This window comes from Cucurbita moschata, unplaced genomic scaffold (assembly GCF_002738365.1).
Source record: "Cucurbita moschata cultivar Rifu unplaced genomic scaffold, Cmos_1.0 Cmo_Scf00062, whole genome shotgun sequence".
Lineage (NCBI taxonomy): Eukaryota > Viridiplantae > Streptophyta > Magnoliopsida > Cucurbitales > Cucurbitaceae > Cucurbita > Cucurbita moschata.
This window is the reverse complement of record NW_019268578.1, coordinates 34,455-56,189: the sequence shown is the minus strand read 5'-3', so window position 1 is coordinate 56,189 and position 21,735 is coordinate 34,455. Positions and strand designations below refer to the sequence as shown.

At 35.7% G+C, this 21,735-nt stretch overlaps 4 protein-coding genes and 1 long non-coding RNA gene across 8 annotated transcripts; 3 read left to right on the top strand and 2 right to left on the bottom strand.

The window, feature by feature from the left end:
* The first annotated feature begins 2,527 nt into the window (after positions 1-2,527).
* LOC111437131 (glycine-rich protein DC7.1-like) lies at positions 2,528-3,162 on the top strand. The gene is made up of 2 exons (XM_023074981.1): positions 2,528-2,703; positions 2,806-3,162. The coding sequence occupies exons 1-2, from the start codon at positions 2,604-2,606 to the stop codon at positions 2,988-2,990; spliced, it is 285 nt and encodes a 94-aa protein (XP_022930749.1). The 5' UTR covers positions 2,528-2,603; the 3' UTR covers positions 2,991-3,162.
* Positions 3,163-5,847: 2,685 nt separating this feature from the next.
* LOC111437089 (glycine-rich protein DC7.1-like) lies at positions 5,848-6,147 on the top strand. The gene has a single exon (XM_023074924.1). It carries the CDS (start codon positions 5,848-5,850, stop codon positions 6,145-6,147), a length of 300 nt encoding a protein of 99 aa, XP_022930692.1.
* A 2,951-nt stretch (positions 6,148-9,098) lies between these two features.
* LOC111437132 lies at positions 9,099-9,738 on the top strand. Its single transcript, XR_002709395.1, has 2 exons — positions 9,099-9,293; positions 9,380-9,738. It is a non-coding gene; the product is annotated as an uncharacterized LOC111437132 (long non-coding RNA).
* Positions 9,739-11,381: 1,643 nt separating this feature from the next.
* On the bottom strand, positions 11,382-17,679 carry LOC111437128 (fimbrin-5-like). 4 transcript variants are annotated; one of them, XM_023074973.1, is made up of 15 exons: positions 17,400-17,679; positions 16,905-17,044; positions 16,629-16,799; positions 16,281-16,516; positions 16,021-16,192; positions 15,863-15,901; positions 15,677-15,745; positions 15,465-15,581; positions 14,992-15,203; positions 14,665-14,820; positions 14,382-14,581; positions 13,166-13,332; positions 12,984-13,080; positions 12,828-12,919; positions 11,382-11,865 (listed from the first exon to the last, which is right to left on the bottom strand). In XM_023074973.1, exons 2-15 carry the CDS (start codon positions 16,989-16,991, stop codon positions 11,635-11,637), a joined length of 2,046 nt encoding a protein of 681 aa, XP_022930741.1. In that variant the 5' UTR covers positions 16,992-17,044; positions 17,400-17,679; the 3' UTR covers positions 11,382-11,634. The 4 variants fall into 4 exon arrangements, with proteins under 4 accessions (XP_022930741.1, XP_022930742.1, XP_022930745.1 ...); XM_023074974.1 differs by having other exon boundaries at positions 16,905-17,041; XM_023074977.1 differs by lacking the exon at positions 17,400-17,679 and adding an exon at positions 17,256-17,389.
* Positions 17,680-20,097: 2,418 nt separating this feature from the next.
* LOC111437019 (fasciclin-like arabinogalactan protein 7) lies at positions 20,098-21,735 on the bottom strand. The gene is made up of 2 exons (XM_023074842.1): positions 21,560-21,735; positions 20,098-20,977 (listed from the first exon to the last, which is right to left on the bottom strand). Exon 2 carries the CDS (start codon positions 20,965-20,967, stop codon positions 20,194-20,196), a length of 774 nt encoding a protein of 257 aa, XP_022930610.1. The 5' UTR covers positions 20,968-20,977; positions 21,560-21,735; the 3' UTR covers positions 20,098-20,193.

The window sequence follows — 21,735 nt, the reverse complement described above, 5'->3', positions numbered from 1 at the left end:
TATTTGGTTTTTAATGTATGCTAAAAATTTGAGTTCATGCCGATCAAATCGAGACGTTTTTAGGTATCTCTATCACGTGAACACATTTCAATCGTTAAAAGTCACTGTATTTTATATATATAAATGATGATATAATTAAAAGTTATTATTTTGAATTATTTAATATAATTTGTTGCTACAACTTTTAAATATGTTACGAGAAGGTATAGTTGGCAACTAACAATTTTACGACATTAGATGAAGAAGAGACAAACGGTAAAAGTATTTCAAACATGGATATGGACAGATATTAATAAATTTATAGATTTTCGAACCCGACTGTTACAACTATACAACTATATTGTGATCGCTTCCTTCAATGATTCTTGTAATAGAGGAACGTACAATTATGAATGAAAGGAGGCAGGTTCTAAGTATCATATTTTTTAAAATAGGTTAAAATACTTATTATTAATATTATATTCATTTAGTTGTATTTTGTTGCCTTGTATATCAAATTTTTATGGTATAATAGAAATGTTGATTCATTCTCGTGTGATATATTGAATGGAAAAAAAAAATTCAAGTGTCACAGTTATCCTCGGTCATTCAAATATTTTCAAAAATACTTTTGTAAAAAAATGTCTCTGGTTCACGTTCTTCTCTCATAAATTCTTCCTTTATAAGAAAACGAATGAGAAGTTTTGCTTATTTGCTAGGTTTCAACGAAGTAAAAAAAATTTTGAACAGTCGAGGATAATTTGGCACTTGAGTTAATTCTCCAACTATGTGGGATCTCTCAATCCACCTTGTTTTGGAAATGGGAATAAAACATTTCTTATGAGGGTGTAGAAACTTCTTTTTAACAGATGTGTTTTAAACCATGCAGCCTATGACGATACGTAACGGACTAAAACGGACAATATCTACTAATAGTGAGCTTGGGTTGTTACAAATGTAAGACCTAGTCACAGGGCAGTATGCTAGTGAGAATGCTGAGACCTCAAGAGCGTGGATGGAGAGATCCTACATCGATTAGAGAGGAGAACAAAAAATTTCTTATAAGAGTATGGAAACCCTATTTACCAGATGCGTTTTAAAACTATGAGGTTAACAACGATACGTAACAGGCTAAAGCAGATAACATTCATTAGTGGTACTTGAAATATGTTTTATATTATGAAAACTCGGCTAAGAGATTGTAAACTAATCATGTCTTTCCAATAACTTTGTTTACTTTGCTGACCACCCTAGGTTAGTAGAACATTATATTATATTTTTAAATAAAATTTATATTAAAAAATAGAAATTATTCATTAAAAAGAATAATTTTTTGAAAACATGAAAAATAGCGAAAAATTTTCATGTTGAATCGAAAAAGGAAATGAAAAGTTTTACGAAAATGAAAATTGAAACGAGTCGAGGACGAAAATGCCCCTCCACATGGATATCTCTTTTATCTCTAATTTGATAACATGTGCATTAACTAATAGGCATATTTGAAAACGACAACGTCAAATAATAAATCAAACTTAATTGCCATTGTTTATTATTGATTGGACATTCAACTACCAAAACCCAAATTATTTTCCATTGCACGAGTAGCCGCCTAGTTTACCAAGTGGGATAGGGCTTGCATGGAATACTAATTTTAATATTAACAAATATATTTTTATTAAAATATAACGTGTAAATAATTTATGTAGATAAAAATTAAAAAAACGTAGGTGACATCATCTATAGCTATGTAGAAGATTTAGATCGTTGTAACCATTTATTTAATATCAATCTATATCATTAAAATCATTTTCTATATATCCAACCACCTATCCATGAATGTGAATAATGTTGTAAATAATGTCATGTATATCTTTCAATTTTTACCCATTATCCCCTATATAATTCTATTATATTTGTAACTGCTTTAGATTTTACTAATCTAAAGTCGCTATCATATACATAATGTAACTATTTTATGCGTAAATAAGGGGTGGACACCGAGCGGTATGTCAGCGAAGACGTTGGACCCTTAATGGGGGTGGATTGTATGATCCCACATCGATTGAAGAGAAGAACGAGTGCCAACGAGGACGTTAGGCCCCAAAGATGGATGAATTGTGAGATTCCACGTCAATTAGAGAGAATAACGAGTGCTAGCAAGAACACTAGGCCCTGAAGGTAGGTGGATTGTGAGATCCTACATCGTTTGGAGAAGTGAACAAAACATTCTTTATAAAGGTGTGGAACCTCTTCGAACATACGCGTTTTAAAAACGTTGAGAGAAAATCTGAAAAGAAAAGTCTAAAGAGGTGTGCTAACCTTGTTTTCCACAATAATTTTAAAAAATTAAGAATAAAAATATATTTTTAAAATTTTGGTGGCTATCCATAGGTACTGTTGCTATCCATTCAAATTTTTGGAGAAATATCAACTAAACTTATCTCCAAACAAAATTGAAACCATTGCACACCAACTCAACTATATAGTAGGGACAATCTTTAATTGCCATTTAAATCCAATGAAACCCATCTTCCTATCTTCTCCTATAAATACATTCAAAATTCTACTAATCTTCTCATCCCTTCTACAACTTTCTCCGTATTTCTTTAGCTCGGGCGTTTAAAATGAATTCTAAAGCTTTCATCATCCTCGGCCTCCTTTTCACCATTGTCATCCTCCTCTCCTCGGAGGAGGCTTCAGCTACCGCAAGAGGTCTAAAGAGCGGTAAAATTTTATTTCATATGTTCGTTCGATGATATCGTTAATGATTACATTTAAATTATGGACTTAGCTTACTATTCCTAGGGCTTTGATTATATCATACAGTTGAAGAAGCCGTGATGGAGACTAACGGAGATGGAATCGAGGATGACAAGCGTCGTTTCGGGGGAGGCCACCATGGGCACAGGCATCACCACAGGCACCACCACAGGCACCGCCACCATTGTCGTCACGGTTGCTCGGCTGATGAGGATGTTAATGAAGATCCACAAGCCAAGCCTAACAATTGAAAATGGGGTTGGTTCAAGTCAATGTTATAGTGATTGTGTAAGTTATGAATAAATGCATTATTATGCTTGAGTTGTGAAGGCTTGTTCGTGTCCATGTAAGCTCTCTACTAAAGAGATTAATTGTGTGTATTTTGAGCTTTATTGTATAAGTTAATTAAATAATCATGTGAAATATTGTTCCTATAATTTCTTTCTTCTAATTCTAACACTTTTTTATATTCTTTTCATATACTTTTTATAATTTGACTTAGCCTTAATAATTCATTTTTAAGACTAGTATTTCAATAATCGGTGATGCAATATGTTTCTCTCTTGGTTGAAGGTACATGCATAATAAGATAGGTAAAACAAGTCCTAGTAAACAAATTGTTCAATCATACAGTGCTACGATTAAGGTTGTCTTATTAAGACTACCAAAGGTAAATCTTAAAATTTGTTTCTTTTTTAATGCTCGTTGAAATTTAACCTTTCCTTGTAACAATGTAGAAACCTCCCTCTAATAGACGCATTTTAAAACTGTGAGGTTGACGGCGATATGTAACGGGTCAAAGCGGACAATATCTACTAGCAGTGAGTTTGGGCTGTTATAAATGATATCAAAGTCAAACACCGAGTGGTGTGCTAGCGAGGACGCTAGGCTTCAAAAGAGTAGATTGTGAGATCTCACATTAGTTAGAGAGAAACGAAACATTTCTCAGAAGGGTGTGGAAATTTCTTCTAACGAACTCGTTTTAAAACTGCTAGCCTGGTGCTTTATTTTTCAAATTAAAACCCTATTTATAAGGTACCAAACTAGTGGAAAAATTTATTCCGAAGTTATATGCTATGAATATTATCACAATTATTGTTGTGTTTTTATTGATTGCTAGCCAATGCATTGCAAACATATTCCAAAAGTTATTCTAGCCTTATTTTCTAAAATATTTTTCAAGAACAGCCAAAGAATTGAACACATGCGGTTGTTGGCCCAGGTTTTAGTTGACTTACTCTCCTTCTCTCTCCCTCTCTCACTTTCAATTGAATAAATTGGTTTAATTTTTAATGGAAATCGAGAAACTTCAGTTTTGGATCAGTTCGATTAGACCAAAATAGTCCGTTATGAATAGAGATGTACATGGAGCACGGGCGGAGACCGTGAAAACATCTCAATTCCCACCTATTTCATTTTCTATTTTTACAAAATTTTCTATTGATTTGTGCCGGGATTAAAGCGAGAATTTTGTGTGTATATATATATATATAAGGTTGGGAATGTAATATTCGTCCTCGACCCGCTTAGTTAATGGAGAAAAACTTATCTTCACTCCCTCCCCATTTTCTGATTAAACGGAATTCTCTCCCATGTTCGAGGTAGCTTCCTACAGGACCTTGACCTCGGAGGCTAAATAGACCTATAGTTATGAATTTGAGAATTCATTAACTATTAAAAAAATGATATATATGTTCGAGTTTTGACTTGACAAAACATATTATTCAATATTATTTTTAGGGGACTTGTATTTCTCGTTACTTTCGTTGTTGCTAATCCATTGTCATTAAAAGGATCATTTCTAAATTTGAAATAACATGTCACATGAATATCATATTATTTTCAGAACTATATATTATGTTTTTAAGTTAAATTTTTATCAAAAGTAATAATATCTATGGTGTCACATCAAAAAGATTAAAAAAAAAACATTATATTTTTTAAGGTATATGAATTACTTGTAATTAATCTTAAGCTAAAACACTATCTTTATTTAACATAAATATGAAAGTCATAAAGTCCAAAGGACATAATAATAGAATTTGTAGTGAAATTAGTCCCTTTTTTCTTTTCAAATTTTCTATGATTGACTAGATATTGGTGGAAGGACCCTTTAATACAATAATTGACATCTACCTCTACCAAACATAATAATTTACCATTTGAAAGAATGGATCACAACTCTCCCAGACAAAAAAAAAATAAGAAAAATCATACACCAAGTTAGAAAGATTTACAACTATGTAAAAAATAAAGATCGGTATCTCTATTTATTTTATTTCAAAAGATATCGTCACAATAATTTACGTAATCAATTTTTACTCAAAAATTGTCATGTCAATTTACATGGATGATATTATAAATCATATCACGTGTATTTTCAATTCTTACGTTTGAAGTTTGTTGTATCATTTTTGTTCTTATTTCAATAAGAAAAAAAAAAACTCCTTCAATCAAATGTTTTAGAACCAATTTTGAAGTTGAAAGTAATAGTATACACAGATTGGATTGAAAAATCTTTCGGACCAAATTGAAACTTCAAATTGGTTGGGTTGGTGACTCCAGCAACTCCAATAGAATTTACAACTCATCACAAGTTACAACACATCACCAGCTATTTACAAACATCAAAATATTCTTAATCCTCTAATGATTTTAAAAATAGGATTATAACTCGACAAAAAAAAAATGTCTAACTAGGGAATTGCCCTATATTTTTCAGTTTTTCAAAAGTTCAACCTACCCAACCGAAAAAATCTAACTCAACCTAACTTTTATAGTTTTGATTAGATAATCGGGTCAGTTGTCAGCTCTCCACAATGGTACGATATTATTCACTTTGAGCATAAGTTTTCATAGCTTTGCTTTGGGCTTCCCTAAAAGGCGTCGTACCAGTGGAGATGTATCCTTACTTATAAACTCATGATCATTTCCTAAATTAGTCAACGTGGAATTCCCCGACAATCTTCGACATCAGTGATATTAGGTCAAAAAAGTAAACTTTTTAATTTGGTTCATTTTGCCATTTCCGCCTTTAAATAGATTAAGAAAGGGTGCAAGATCTCCTCATTCCCTCTCCAAATTACAAGATTTTAGAGAAAGAAAGAAATGAGTTCCAATTTCATTAAGGCATTTGCATTTTTGGGTCTTGTCTTGGGCGTCATCGTGGTCGACATCTCCTCAGAAGTGGCCGCAAGAGACCTTTTACAGACCAAGTATAGCCGAGGAGGTAACGGCAGCGGCAGTGGCGTCGATGACAACCCCGGCTGTGGTAATTACATTGACAGTTGCAGGGGTCACGGTCCTGTTGGTGGTTGCCAGCATGGTTGCTGCGGTACCAAAAACGGCGGCCGGTGCAGCAAGTGCTGCAGCAATGTTAGTGAAGTTGGTGAATTCATCAAATCTTAAAGGGTTGGTTCGTGCAACAAATTTAGAGATAGAAATGAGAGAGCGTTCTTAATTATTAAGAACGATGCTCTGATATCATATTAAGAATAAGAAATAAAAGTGAGATTGAAAGTCCTAAAAATATAGATGGGATCGAAAGTACTAGTTAATCAAATCTTAACGGATTTAGTTAGGACTCTATAGAATATATTTCAATATAATACCCTTGGTAAAAGATTCATGGATATAGTTATAGAGATAATATATTTCTTTGTCTACCTTTTCTAACTTGCTCTTATTTTTTATTTGCAATTCTATTTTAAATATAATCGATTAATTAATTAATTAATAGATTTCACATGGGTGAGAGAGAATAACGAAGCATTTCTTATACGAGTGTGGAAACTTTTCACTAATAGACGTATTTTAAAACCGTGAGACTGACAGCGATACGTAACAGGCTGAAGCAAACAATATCTATTAGTAGTGAGAATGAGCGGTTACAAATGGTATCAGAGTTAGGCAATCGAAAGTGTGTTAGCGAAGACACTCGCCCAAGGGATGGATTGTGAGAACCCACATCGATTGGAGAGGAGAATGTTTTAAAACCGTGAGACTGACGACGATATGTAACGAGCCAAAGTGGACACCTCAAGGGGGTGGATTGAGAGAGGAACATTTTAAAATTATGATGCTAACAACGATACATAACGAGTCAAAGCAGATAATATATGTTAGCGGTGAGATTGAGCTGTTACAAATGGTATCAGAGCTAGGCATTGGGAGGTGTGTCAGCGAAGACACTGGCGCAAGTGATGGATTGTGAGATCCCATATCAGTTGGAGAGGAGAACGTTTTAAAATCGTGAGGCTGAAGACGATATGTAACGAGCCAAAGCAGACACCTCAAGGGAGTGGATTGTGAGATCCCACATCAGTTAGAGAGATGAACATTTTAAAACTATGATGCCAACAACGATACATTATATAACGGATCAAAGCAAATAATATCTGTTAAGGATGGGCTGTGAAATATGATATTTTGAATTAATTTGAACGTTTTACTCATTAATTTCCTAAAATAAATACAAACATAATTTTTTCTCATAAAATTTGAATGATGGTTCAATGTATACATAAATAGTATCGTGAAATTTATTTATATGAAATTGTGACAATATTCTCGTATAACGTTATATTTAATTTTTAAACATATTATTTATCGACATAATACATTCCCTTCTCTTTAATTTAATTTAATTTTTTTCTTTTCAAATATTTGTATTAATATATTATTGACTTGTTAAGTCAATGACTCAAACACAATTTAATACCAAAAAAAAAAAAAAAAATGAAAGCTACCTAACTAATGCCAATGAGCTGTTACGCTTCGGTATAGCTGCTTCCAAGTCAACCTTGTCGTTCGATCACTTCGTTTTCCATAAAGTAATTGTTTCGAGACTTTAACGTATGATTTCGGGTTGATTCTCTCCCGACTTTGAATCTTAACACTTAAAAATATTTTTAGTGATATTTTGAATTAGTTTAGATTGTTTTATTCGTTTATTTCCTAAAATAAATAAAAATATAATTTTCATATAACACCAAACATAGTTATATATAATTTTCAAACACCGACACCATCGATACGCTTTCCATCCCTTTCATTTTAATTTAATTTATTTTTTTCTTTTCAAATATTTTTATTAATATATTCTTGACTTGTAAGTCAACTTACTCAAAAGACCATTTAATTCAAAAATTGAAAGCTACCTAACCAATGACAATAATATTTTAACCTACACAAGTCTTTAAAATATCATCGACTTTTAATAGTAGATATGTGAGATCTCACGGGGGTTGGAGAGGAAAACAAAACATTTCTTATAATGGTTTGGAAATCTTTCTCCATTCGATGCGTTTTAACGAACCAAAGCGGACAGTATCTTCTATATTATATTTTAAAATGTGAGACTGACGACTATAGGTAATAGGACAAAAAACGGACAATATCTCCTATATCATATAGGATATGATATGAAAACTTAATAACAGGGTTCAAATAAAAAATCGAGAAAATTAACTAAAAGTTCTAGTTAGGCTAGTATTGTTGAATGTGATGATAGTCATGATCCCTTAATTGCTTGTGATAATAACTTAAACTCGTTTAGTAAATAGATTATGGATTCAAAACGTTTGTTTCATATCATAATAAGGACTAATCTTCAACATATGATACAACGTTTAAAGGTGCAATATTGATTAGAAATATACATCTCGTAAGAAATATTTTATTAATTTTCCATGTAAGAAATATATGAGATTTCACATTGGTTGGGGACGGCAACCAAACATTCTTATAAGGGAATGGAAACTTCTCCCTAATCCAAAGAATATATGTTAGTGATGGGGTTCAGTTGTTACAAATGGTATCAGCGCCAAACGCAGAGCCCTCGAGGAGAGTGAATTATGAGATTCCCACTCCCCTCAAGGAAAAGTTCAAAGAAGATAATATTTGTTAGCAGTGAGTTTGAGCTGTTACAAATGATATCAAAGCCAAACATGGAGTGCTCGAGGAGAGTGGATTGTGAGATTCCCTACTCCCCTTAAGTAAAAGTTCAAAGATGATAATATACATTAACAGTGAACTTGAGCTATTATAAATGATATAACACGGAGCCCCCAAGGAGAATGGATTGTGAGATTCCCTATTCCCCTCGAGGAAAAGTTGAAAGAGGATAATATCTGTTAGCTCTGGGCTTGAGTTGTTACAAATAGTATCAGAGCCAAACACTGAGCCCTCAATGAGAGTGGATTATGAGATTTTCCACTTTCTCAGTGTGACAGACGTGGGATAAGCTTTCTTATTTTAATTAATTATTTATATATTCGTAGTTAACATCGAATAGTCGAAGATATTTATAAGGTGTATAGGATTGAAATAACATGTCCCTCTCCCATGGCCTATAAAAACACAATGGAATGAGGAAACCAATCACTCAAGTTCATCTCAAACCCACCATAGTTGTTGTTGAGTATAGTGATAAGAGATATCAACTAAGATGAGTGGTGGGAAGGGTTGGGTCTTTTTGGCTTTCTTGCTCTTCTTTTTCCTCTTCTCCTCGGAGCTGGCTGCTGCCCGGAAGCTGATGGTGGCCGGAAACAATGGTGAGGTTCTTACATATTGTGCAGCCTACGGTTTTAGTTTTGGTTAAGTATATATAGTGAAAGCTTAAATTTGTTTTTGGATGCAGCAGCGGTCATACATGAAGGCCGCACCACTTTCGCCACCCCCCGCACACGAAACCCCAACAAACCCGTTTGCGATCCTTATAATCGATTGTACCTCTGCAATCCGCCACCCACACCCTGCAGTCCTTATAAACGAAACTGCCCTCCGAAGAACTGAAGTGGACACTAAGATCAAACACCATGGGAACTAAATAAACTAACCCACACCTACCTGAGTTTTAGTGTGCATTGAATCCTACTTATATGTTTATAAGTTTCGGAGATTTGCGCGGGTATAATTCGTAACTCGATCAATTTACTCGGGTAGTTTATATGAGTGTGAACTTTTAATTATATCAATTAAGCTTATGAATTTTCAATACTGAATTGACGATTTTCAGGTGGATAATCTAAGTTTTTTAAGAAATTTGTAAACGTGCGAGAATTGATGTATGAACGAATGTCAAATTGATTTTCGTATAAAAGTTTATGGGTTTAATAATTTTTTTTAGTGTTACGTGAGCTAGCAAATGAACTTTATAGACTTATATATTTTAAGCTTCAATGATACAAAATTAATTAATTAAAATCTTTAATTAAACAATTTTCATTTATGTTACGTTTTACCCTACTATAGAATAGTTGAACTCATATGTGTCGTAGGAGAAGTTGTATCCATTGATATAATCGCTATACATAAGTTGATCCTTCATAAATTGTTTGTAATTAGAATTGGTCAAATTTTATTTTACTCTATCATTAAATTTTTTTACCTTAATTATCACTGATTCTCTGATCAATAATTTGTTTATGATCAATTATAAACTAAGTTTCTCTTCGGCCAATGAGAGGATGGGGCTTCATTGTTCGAGTCTTGAAATAAACATTCAATGTAACTACTAATCTACTTCTATATGGGTAGACATATTGAATTGGGTACAAAAACAATTCAAAATCTAGATTCGACACTTGAGGTTTTTATGATTGAGCTACCGAAAAATAATGTGCACATTGTTTGTTTAGATAGTCCTTTTCAATTCTTTTAAGTCTTTCTTAATCATCTTATTCTCGTAACCGCTCTTATTTGGATATGATTTCAATGTATTGATCATGTATCACTCATTTAAATAGTTGTAAAAGAGACTTGAAAAATGTAGTAAAAGAAGTATTTGTCCTTTTTTTTAGCCAATGACTAAGTTTCTTTGTAATTGTATGTAGTTTAGGTTGCACGTAGAATCATTCAAGTTTAACATGATCAATCTTGCTTGTGAAGTAATTCGAATCTCAAAAAGTGTTCTTGCTTGAGATATTCGATCAAAATTTTACTTTCCGTTGTAGTGATTCTTTATTATTAGGGCTAAGTTTAGATTGCATTTTTAGAATCATTCAAGCGAGACATAATCAATCTTGCTTCTGAAGTGATTCGGATCTCAAATAAGTGTTCTTGCGTTAGAGATATTCGATAAATCTTACTTCCCTTGTAGTGATTCCTTATCCCTTGTAGTGATTCCTTATCATTTGGTATCAAACCTTTCCCTCTCGGGGCAGGAAAGAGTTTCGGATCTCAAATACTTGTTTCCCTCTCGGGGCAGGAAAAGAGTTTGGTATTAAACCTTTCCCTCTCGGGACAGGAAAAGAGTTTCGGATCTCAAATAAGTGTTCTTGCGTTAGAGATATTCGATAAATCTTACTTCTCTTGTAGTGATTCCTTATCATTTGGTATCAAACCTTTCCCTCTCAGGGCAGGAAAAGAGTCAAGTACGAGGAAGGATATTCCCATCCTCAACCCCGTTTAGCTAAAAAAATCTCGCTACACTCCCTCTCTCGTTCTCCATTCAAATTGAGATTCTCCACCCTATAGGTTACTATTCATAACTATCCAAATGACTTCTTTCTCTATCGTCACCCACATTTTACTAGCCACGTTACATAATTTTTTGAACAAAAAGTTTAGTATGAAAACGTGCCCTTTGAAAGAAGTACATACTAATTACCGTTAAAACGAAAGGATAAGAAAGTAATCCCTTTCACATAATTATTGTATAATATTATTATAATGGTTGAAAAGAAAATACAGCCCTAATTAACAAGATTTTCTAGTTCAAAATTCCCAGAAAATGAATATACAGTCTATTTCCTCCACAGGTAAACCATTACCAAACAGTAGAATAAGCTAAACTGTAACCATTTTTTTTCTTGTATTATATATTCTCCCAATAAATAAATTTAATCAAAAGGAAAAAAAGAATGCTGCCTTGCTCTTCTGGGTTGGTCTCTATTACGAATTTGCACTTTGATTTGCTAAGGATTCTTCTGGAGACTCGTCCTCATTTTGGGCCAAAGCACAGGCCTTGTTAGCCGAGGCCAGTTCGGTCCCGTCGGTAGTTTCTGTGTTCGTATCTGAAACGTTATCGTCGTTCATGATTAACAGCTCCGACTCCCCTGCTTGTTGCAGCAAGCTCCAGTACATGATGCTAGCAGTTAGTATGAGGATCATCTTTTGGTTCACCTGTCGAAAGTTGGCATGGCAGAACAAGAATTTAATAGGAGGTAACAGTTACATACCCCAAATCCACCGTTAGCAGATATTGTCTGTCATCTTTGGGCTTTCCCTTTCGAACTTTCCCTCAAGGTTTTTAAAATGAGTCTACTAGAGAGAGATTTCCACACCCTGGTAAGGAATGCTTCGTTCCCCTCTCCAACCGATGTGACCGATGTGGGATCTCACGATCCACCCCCTTCGGGGCCCAGCGTCCTTGCTGGCACACCGCCTCGTGTCCACCCCTCTATGGGGCTCAGCTTCCTCACTGGCACATCGTCTGATGTCTGGCTTTCATACCATTTATAGCGGTCCAAACCCACCGTTAGCAAATATTGTCCTATTTGGACTTTCCCTCTCGGGCTTCTCCTCAAGGTTTGGTTTTTAAAACACTGACAAAGAAAGGTTTCCACACCCTTATAAAGAATGTTTCGTTCTCCTCCCCAACCGATATGGGATCTCACAGCCGGACACCAAGAGGTGTGCTAACGAGAACACTGGGCCCCCGAGGGAGTGGATTATGAGATCCCACATTGGTTGGAGAGGGGAACGAAGCATTCATTATAACAGTGTGGAAACCTCTCCCTAACATACGTGTTTTAAAACCATGAGGCTGATGGCAATTCGTAACAAGCCAAAGCAGACAATATCTATTAGTGGTGGGTTTGAGCTGTTACAAATGATATTAGAGCCAAACACTGGGCGGTGTGCCAACAAGGATTATAGGTCCCCGAGTGGGGTGGATTGTGAGATCTCACATCAATTAGAGAGGAGAACGAAGCATTCCTTATAAGAACATGAAACCTCTTCCTAACAAACGCGTTTTAAAACCGTAAGACCGACGGCAATACGTAAAGGGCCAAAGTGGACAATATCTGTTAGCGATTGGGGTATTACACAAGTTTAGCAAGATAATGTAGTTTGCTACTTACTTCAATAATGTCTTCAGGTAGCAAGAAAAGGGAGCAGCCAAGCTTTCGAGCAACACTAATAATGTACGTCGCGTTCAGCTTCTTGTCTTCCTCTGCAATTTCACAATTTCACAGTCAAAATTGAAACAACCCCACATGGAAAGATGTAACACTAACCAGTTTCTCCTTTGGTAACAACAGCCCAATTCACCACCCTTGGCTCCACAGAGCTAAGAAGCTCCAGGAAGAACATGCCATTTGAAAGATTCTTGTCCTGAAACCAGAAGTTAATATCATCCACATCACACAATCAACTACAGAAAGTGAAGGAAGAACACTAATGTTCTTAACTTGTTTACCTTGAAGCTCTCCATTTGGTGGGTTCTTCCAGCTTTCTTCACTTTGTTGTTAGCCCAGTTCAGAATATCAGCATCCGTGATCTCCTTTCCCTCTTTGCCTTGAGAATGTGATCTCAGGTTTTTCAACAGTTGAAGCATTGTAAACCTCATCAGTTGCCATAAAAATGCTGTTCAATAACAATGTAATTGTCTTTAGATGTTACTCTCTCTGCCTCTCGTGTAACGACCTACATGGCTGAAGTGAAGCTGTAACAAGGTAGGTATGGCTCGATAACCTCCTTTTCAAGGAGAACTAATGCTCGTTGGGTATTTTAGTTTGACACTACTTCACACCCAAAAAGAAGCAAGCTACGTTTGAGTTAAGCTTGGAGATGGAAGTTTTCGTTCGTTTCTCAATAGTAAAATAAGACCAAGCTCATGAGCTTATTATCCTAGGTTGGACAAGTTGATAGTGTGAGATCTCACATCGTTAGGGAGAAGAACGAAACATTCTTTATAAGAGTGTGGAAACCTCCTCCTAGAAGAGGCGTTTTAAAAACCTTGAGGGGAGCATGAAAGGGAAAGCCTCGTGAGCTTATTACCCTAGATCGAAACAAGTTGATAGTGTGAGATCCCACATCGGTTGGAGAGAAGAACCAAACATTCTTTATAAAAGTGTAGAAACCTCTCCCTAGCATACGCGTTTTAAAAACCTTGAGGGAAGCATGAAAGAGAAAGCCTCATGAGCCTATTATCCTAGGTCGGAACAAGTTGATAGTGTGAGATCCCACATCGGTTGGGGAAGAGAACGAAACACATTCTTTATAAGAGCGTGGAAACCTCTCCCTAGCAGACGCATTTTAAAACCCTCGAGGAGAACCCGAAAGAAAAACCCTAAAGAGAACCACATCTACTAGCGGTGGGCTTGAGCTGTTACAAATAGAATCCCTTGTTTTATGTATCCGTGTTTCCTAGCCTCTTTTAACTATGTTTGTAAGAACTAACCTATTCAAGTAAGTTCGTTGCTTAAGACAAGTTCATCTACTAAAGCTACCAATTCGTTTCGTTCTTCTTTCGAATATATTTAGCTCACAAGTACAGTCAATTAACCGTTCCACCAGCAACCAGTGAATCAAACAAACTATAAACACTGCACGACAACATCCCGTTTCAAGATCGAACGAGCATATCAATAAAAGTTGTAAATAAACGAAGAGTAGAAAGATATTGTAGTTACCTAGTATAAGCTTCTTGTTGCCCTGCACAATATCATTCCCAGCAACGTTTACAAGAGAAAATTTCAAGTCCTTCCCAAGTTTTACTACTTGGTTGCAATTCTCAACTTTTCTAAACGGCATCTTGATAGGAGGCTTCGTTGCCTGTTTCCAGATTACTGATCCAGGACAAACTTTGTCAAGAACTTCCAAAAGAACCCATCTGCAGTATGAACGTCATATCTCAAGCTCGTCCGTAAGGACGTAAAAGTAATTCATAAGTCGAAGGAAGAACAAAAACAATACCCAGTTCGAACGTCCTCGAAGACATTGTTGACATATGTGCCTATGCCTAGACTGTTAATCCACAAACGGAAGCATCGCTCTTCCCGAGATGTTTGCGCATCATCCGTCATCATTTCTGCAAATGACATTTTCGAGGTATCCGCAGTCAACCCATTCCTGCATTTACAAGTTTGCAATTTGCAGCATCAGATGGAACATACTGCTATAGACTACTACTGAAAAGGCAATGTTGTAGCCAACAGCCGACCAAAGATTCGACGAAAAGCTCGAGGGAAAGCACTCGAATAAGGCTTCAAATGGTTCGAGTCTGAAAGAACCATTTCTCACCTGTGCTGAAAAATTTGGGCAACAAATGCAAGATTAAGATTAGGTGAACCCTCAACAATGTCCTTGGGAGTTAGATATCTTTTACAATCCAATTTTTCTGCATGCTCAAGAACCATGTTAGCTCTTTCAGTAGGATCTTTAACATTCAAAGTAGAGGCACCAGAGAACTCTGGTGCAAGAGCATTAAGCAGATAAGCATATGCCTCCCCATCCTGCATATAAAAAACTTAATCAATACTGTTTCAAACCACACGAGCTCCAAACATGTTAGGAATCACGACTCTCCACAATGGTATCATAGTGTCCACTTTGAGCATAAGCTCTCGTGGCTTTGCTTTTGGTTTCCCCAAAATGCCTCGTACCAATGGAGATATATTCCTACTTATAAACTCACGATCATCCCCTTAATCTATAGCATAAGAGTCGATTAAAGTTTTCCATGCAATATATACAACCGATGGGTATTCTCTAACCTTCACGTCGGACGAAAAGTTCGTGACTTGTTTCTCATAGCCAGCTTTCTTTAAATGGAAGTTCATCCATTTGAGTAAAACTTTGTCTGGTGCCAACCCAATGAGTTCTTCCACTTCCTGCACGTTATAGAGAATATTTGTAAGAATCGTTACAAACCGACCACACTATGCTAATAGCTTCATCTTTCAACAAGGCAAAGAAAAAAAAATACCTTGCTATCAGACACCAGTTCCACAAGTTGAGGAGTTTTCTTCAGATTAAGATCAGCCAACAGTTGAATCTACATTCCCACCACATTAAAAGAGATAAATTAAGCCCGTTCCGTGAAGATCTCAGAAAATCATGTCCTTAAATTAAAAATATTCAACACGAAAAATGAAGAACAATTCATTAATACCTTAACTATTTGTGATATCAATCCAAGCAGCAGATGCGGCTAGAAAATAAATTTAAAAGAAAGAAACAAAATTAGGAAACTTTACATTGACTTTATTAAAATGGTTATGCTAACATGTAGATTCAATTAGACGGGCTAGAGAGGTAGTTTTAACGCACTCGAGCTTCGACCAAATCTTGTGTGCCAATGTTAACCACTGTGCATCCAATAGCCTTTGCAGAGTTAAGGCCAAGGGTATGGTTTTCGTTCCTCTCCCAAGGATTAAGGACCTTTTTCGTATTGATAGCTCGTTCGTCTATGGTCCCTGGAACAGCTACATTGATAAGCTTACTGCACGGAACAACCAAAAGCAAAGATCATTACCATACATTAACATAAAGTTACATTGAAAAGTCTAAATTCAAGTTGTTTTGATTACCAGAGAAGAACACCATCTTTCGCAAGGTCAAACAAGTCATTCGTAGCGGGATCAAGAGGGAGATAATTCTTCAGAAATGGATCTTCAGCTAGATAACTGTTTATGTGTGCAACATAAGATGCCTTCTCGGATTCGTTAATTGCATGATGAAATGTTGTTGTGGCGGTCTTCAAGAACGAAGAACTTTTTTCTCCGCCTGATTTAGCTGTGGCTCGGGCTTGTAAATCTAAGTATGCCTATAGTAATGAATCTTATAAAATCAGTCACTTCAAATGATTGCTTATACTTGTAGGAAAGAAAATCAACACGAACAAAAAGCAATCCAAATCCTATCATAAATAAACTCACCCGAAGATACGACTCGAAATCTATTTCTTCACCGACATCTCGACTTGTTTCCTTCAAGAAATCTTTAATCTCATCCTCAGTGAAAATTCCACTGAAAGCTTTCAATTTCGCAAAAACAGGAGGCAAATCCTCCACCGTTACACGACCCGATTGACTCCTCACGGATAGAAACTGAATTCAACACAACAATTCCTCATATCAACTGAAAAGAATTCACAATTCACCAGAAAAGAACCAAAACAACCTAAGAAACACAATAGAAACTTAGATACATACTCTGGATTTGAGCGTTCGAAGTTCGACTTGAGTGAATTGACTTTGAAGCCATGGATCAGAAACAAGAACACCCACAAAGCTTGACATCTTCACCTATCTTTTTGGCAGAATATCTCAACACAAAGAAAAACTCCTAACTACTGAAACAATAAATTTCAATCGTCAAACAGATAACAGAGCTAGATATCCACAACATAAACATAGACAATCATGAAGCAAATAGACAAACAAAAGAACAGAAAACTATGGCAATCACAATGAATCAACATCAAAAACATGAAGAAAAAAGATCATCATAGATGAAATGAAACGAAAAATCAACAAAAACCCAGTTGAAGAGGCCAAAGTTACCCAAAATTCAACGTGCTATGCATAAATTTCCAAACACAACACATGGGAATTCATCCGAAACCAACGAATTGAAGGGAAATAACAAAAACCCAGAAAGGAAAAACAATGAAGAACACTGAAAAAGGAGATTAAAAGACGTAATACCTAAAGAAAAAGTGATAAAAGTGAAGTGGAACAGATTAAACGAAACGCAATCTCATCGTGAAGAAAGAGAGGTGAAGGGTAGAATGAAGGGACGTGAGGAGGGGCAGGAATAGGCAAGGAAAACGAGAGAAAAGCGTGCTTGTTTTAAGGAACTGCTGAGTGAGACCCAGAAAATGGGGACCCAAAAATCAAATTCAGCCACTGAAACCCTCAACTAATGAATAATTCGTGATTTTATTGAATACCCTTTTTTTCTTTCATTATTTATTGCTTTCATTCTCTTGTTTTTTTGAGTTTTGAAAATGAAAAATCATTGCTTTCTCTCATTACGCAATGCCTCTAAATTAATGCTCTTTTAAAGATTCAGTGGATATGCATTTTCAAGATCATTAATTATTGAATATGGATGAAGAGTGTGATCGAACATGGGCAATATTCTTTCCATTTTCTTGTAAGGAAGGGATCTAACTTTTCCATTTTGGAATGAATTTCTCTTTTTGCCTCACTTTTTCTTTTTTAATTAGGAAAAAAAGTCATTTTTTTATTCTAAAACTTGTGGGTACTTGTCGGTTACACAAGTAAACGGATGGAAATGAGATAGTTAATGAGGTATAAGGTTTGTTCATCAACAAAGAAGTGAGACGAGTAGGAGCCTGCCCTGATTTTCGATATTGCCCTAATGAATACAACGAGACGTTTGTAAGGAAAGTGTGTTAAATCGTTGTGGTGGAGAATAACTACATGATACCTTTCTTGCCTTGAATGTATGAACCTGTAATCATTAAATGTATACATTCTTGTGACATGTGAATTTTATACGAGATGTGATTTTCTATAATTTTAATATTTTTGTTAGATATTTTTCTTCTGTCATTTTTGTTATTGTATAAACCTATTTAGAGTTTTTGAAAAAATCAATTGGTCGGTTATTCTATCTCGAGATAATATTTGATCTTTCGTGTAAATTGGCCTAAACTATTTAGCATTTATTATCTCTTCGTGAGGGACTTGGGGATGTGAGCCAACATATCTTTTGGGTTTGGACAAGACACAATACCAAACATGAAACATTTTAGGCATATACTTATGTTTTACATGTATGTCTTAAATGAACGTTCTTTGTCTATAATCCTTTCATTCGGTCATATTTTCTTGGTCGAGAATCAAAATCTGATCAACCCAATTCTATTTATACGGTTTAGATTGAATTTGTTCGTGAGTTTTCTTTAAAATTAGTTTGAGTTGAATCGAAACCATCTCAATTTGGACAAAAGTGTTACTGAACTAGCTTAATTCCTAAAAGGTTAGAAACTACAAAATAATAATAATAATTATTATTATTATTATCAAACTTTTCTTAATTATTCAAAAAGTGTTTCAATAGTTCAAATCATTTCAAATTTAAAGTAAATTGATATGGTTGATTTTGGCCCTTTCATTTGTTCTTTACACTTTGTCTCTTTCTTTTTGTTGTTGGGTAGTTTGTAGTCCCTTTCATGGCTTCATCTTTCCATGACAATAACTCTAGAATCTTGAAATGGTCCTCGAGCTTCGAGATCAAGCTATTCAAACCGTTGGTGCTAGAGCTAGAACAATCAATTTATCTACGATTGAAGTGGATCGATCGAAACTGTGAGATCCTACGTCGGTTGAAGAGGGAAACGAAACATCTTTACAGGGGTGGAAACCTCTCCCTAACAAACTAGTTTTAAAATTGTAAGGTTGATGGCGATACATAACGGACTAAAGCTAATATGAACCAAGAGACATCAATCATACAATATGCTTCAATGAAGATGTGAAGAAAAGGTTGTCAAAATTATCAAAAGATGTTTCAATTCATGCTATATTGAAGAAGAATAAAGTTTGATTGTTGTAAATTTTGGGTGGATTATAATTTAGAGTAATTTAGAGTTATTGTATTTTAAGACTTTTTATTTAATTTCGGTTACATTTATATAATGGCTAATTATGGCCATAAGGTGTGAATGTTACCACTTTTGAAATGCCTTTAATAGTTTCATTTTGAGGCTATATAAAGCCATGTATGTTGTATTTGTAAGGTAGACTTGGAAAATATATTAAAAGAAGCATTTGTGCTTTTTCTTAGCCAATGGCTGAGTTTGTTTGCAATTCTATGTAGTTTAGATTGCATATAGAATCATTCAAGCTCGACATGATCAATCTTACTTGTGGAGTGATTCGAATCTCAAACAAGTGTTTGAGATATTTGATCAACAAGAATCATTGAAGCTAGACATGATCGATCTTGCTTCTGGAGTGATTCGAATCTCAAACAAGTGTTTGAGATATTTGATCAACAAGAATCATTGAAGCTAGACATGATCGATCTTGCTTCTGGAGTGATTCGAATCTCAAACAAAATGTTCTTGGCTTGAGATATTCGATCTACAAGGTAATCCGAATCTTATTCCCCTTGTAGTTGATTTCTTATCGTATCAAAAGCGGACAATATCTGCTAACGGTGGGCTCGAAAAATATATACTAGCGGTGGGTTTGAGCGAAATTGACAGCAATATGTAATAGGCTAAATCAGACAATATCTGTTAGCAGTGCTAAACGCGTTTTAAAACCATGAGTCTGATGACGATACGTAACGTATCTGTTGGCAGTGGAGAGAGGGAACGAAAAAGGAAACCTCTTGCACAAATCCAACAACATATATATATGTTCAGAAGAAAAAAAAAATGAAGCTTTAGATGAATAACGTAACAAAATGGGCAATATAGTTTTTCTTAATGTAATAAATGGGTGGTAGGATTTCTGATCACAATCAAAACAAAAATCCACATGAAATTGCCAAAACAACGTGAATCAAAATCCCCCAGTTGATGATCCTATGGGAAGATGATGGCTTTGGTTGTGAAGATGGAGCAGCCTTTCCATCACTGTCAGCTGAAGGAGAATCTGCCGTGGGAGCGATAGCGATATCGGGAGCTGGTGCGGGGGCTGGGGTTGGGGGGATATCGGTTCCGAAGATCGCCTCAGGCAGCAGAATTCTGTCAACTTGGTAAACTGCAACAGGATCACTTGAATGCACACTGCTACTCACTTTTGTGTTGGTCCAACCTGAGCCAATGTGGATGGTCCCTGAAACGTCTGTGAAGTTCAAACTGTATTGTCCACCCGCTAACGTCGAGATTGGGTTCTGCAGGCTGAGGTTCCTGAATTCAGCAAGAGAATAGTAATGTGGCAAGCCATGAAATAGCATAAGAGACTTGAGCTGATCCTCAGTGAGGTTCGAGAGAGACGGTTTCTTTTGTGCCGAGAACGCGCTGTCTTTCGGGACAAAGATGGTCACTCCTTCTTCTGTGTTATTGGCTTGGTTTTGGAAGGTCTCAATAACTTTGGTAGACTGGAGGTAGCTGAGGAAGGTATGAAATGGACCTGCTACAGTGAGCAGATCTGTGAGGTTAACAAAATCCGGGGCTGGCGCCGGTGCCGGGGTCGGGCTAAGCAACGGGGGGCTGGCTGTTTTGGCATCTGCAGGTGAAGAGCTCAGAAGCAACAATGCACTACAAACAGTGAAAATCATGGACAATTCCATTCTCCAAAACCTGCCCATCATCGGATCTCAGCTATATCTTAAACAAACTGATATGCTTCATAAGTTCACAGTGACATTTTCACAAACAGTTGATATGCATTCATGAAAAATTCAATAAAATCCATTGCCAAAGCTTGTATAATTCCCCAAATGGATCAAATCTCAGCAAGAACTACACTAAACAAGTCCAAAACAGCATTTAACAAGATTAAAAGTTAGGTTTATAGACTTAAATTTCAAAATCCAGATCTCACTAGCTCACTAACTAGCCAAAACAGAGCAAACACATACCAGCAAGAAGAACAAGAAAACAGCACAATCAAAGATCCAGACAAGTAAATCAAACAGTATAACTTGAAAAACAAAGCCAAAAACAGCAGAATTCAAAGACAAACAAACACAAGAACACAATTCAAAATGTCCCATCAGCCCTTCAAATCCTGAACAAAACCCCAAACAAAAAAGTAAGAAAAACCCAGATCTAGATCAGCCCATCACAAGTTACAGCAGCCAAAACCAAGCAAATCCAAACCCAAAAGAGGCCTAAATTAGCAATGCCAAAAGGCAGAGACAATGAGAGAAGGAGACTGACCAGGCAGGCTAAGAGAGAAGCTCTGACAGAGAAATAATGGGGAAAGAGATGAAGATCGAAGCAAGTATTTAAAGGAAATGAAGGAGAAAAGCAAATGGGGAGGTGGGTTTGAAGAAGAGAGAGTAATTGGGTGATGAACAAAGAGCTGGGATCTTCCTTGAGACATAAAATAAAAA

Coding starts and splice junctions, on each gene's coding strand:
- LOC111437019 (XM_023074842.1), bottom strand. CDS start 20,967: ATGGAATTGTCCATGATTTTCACTGTTTGTAGTGCATTGTTGCTTCTG.
- LOC111437131 (XM_023074981.1), top strand. CDS start 2,604: ATGAATTCTAAAGCTTTCATCATCCTCGGCCTCCTTTTCACCATTGTC. Junction 2,704..2,805: donor CGCAAGAGGTCTAAAGAGCG/GTAAAATTTTAT, acceptor TATATCATACAG/TTGAAGAAGCCGTGATGGAG.
- LOC111437128 (XM_023074973.1), bottom strand. CDS start 16,991: ATGTCAAGCTTTGTGGGTGTTCTTGTTTCTGATCCATGGCTTCAAAGT. Junction 16,800..16,904: donor TTCGAACGCTCAAATCCAGA/GTATGTATCTAA, acceptor TGTTGAATTCAG/TTTCTATCCGTGAGGAGTCA. Junction 11,866..12,827: donor TACCTGAAGACATTATTGAA/GTAAGTAGCAAA, acceptor AACTTTCGACAG/GTGAACCAAAAGATGATCCT.
- LOC111437089 (XM_023074924.1), top strand. CDS start 5,848: ATGAGTTCCAATTTCATTAAGGCATTTGCATTTTTGGGTCTTGTCTTG.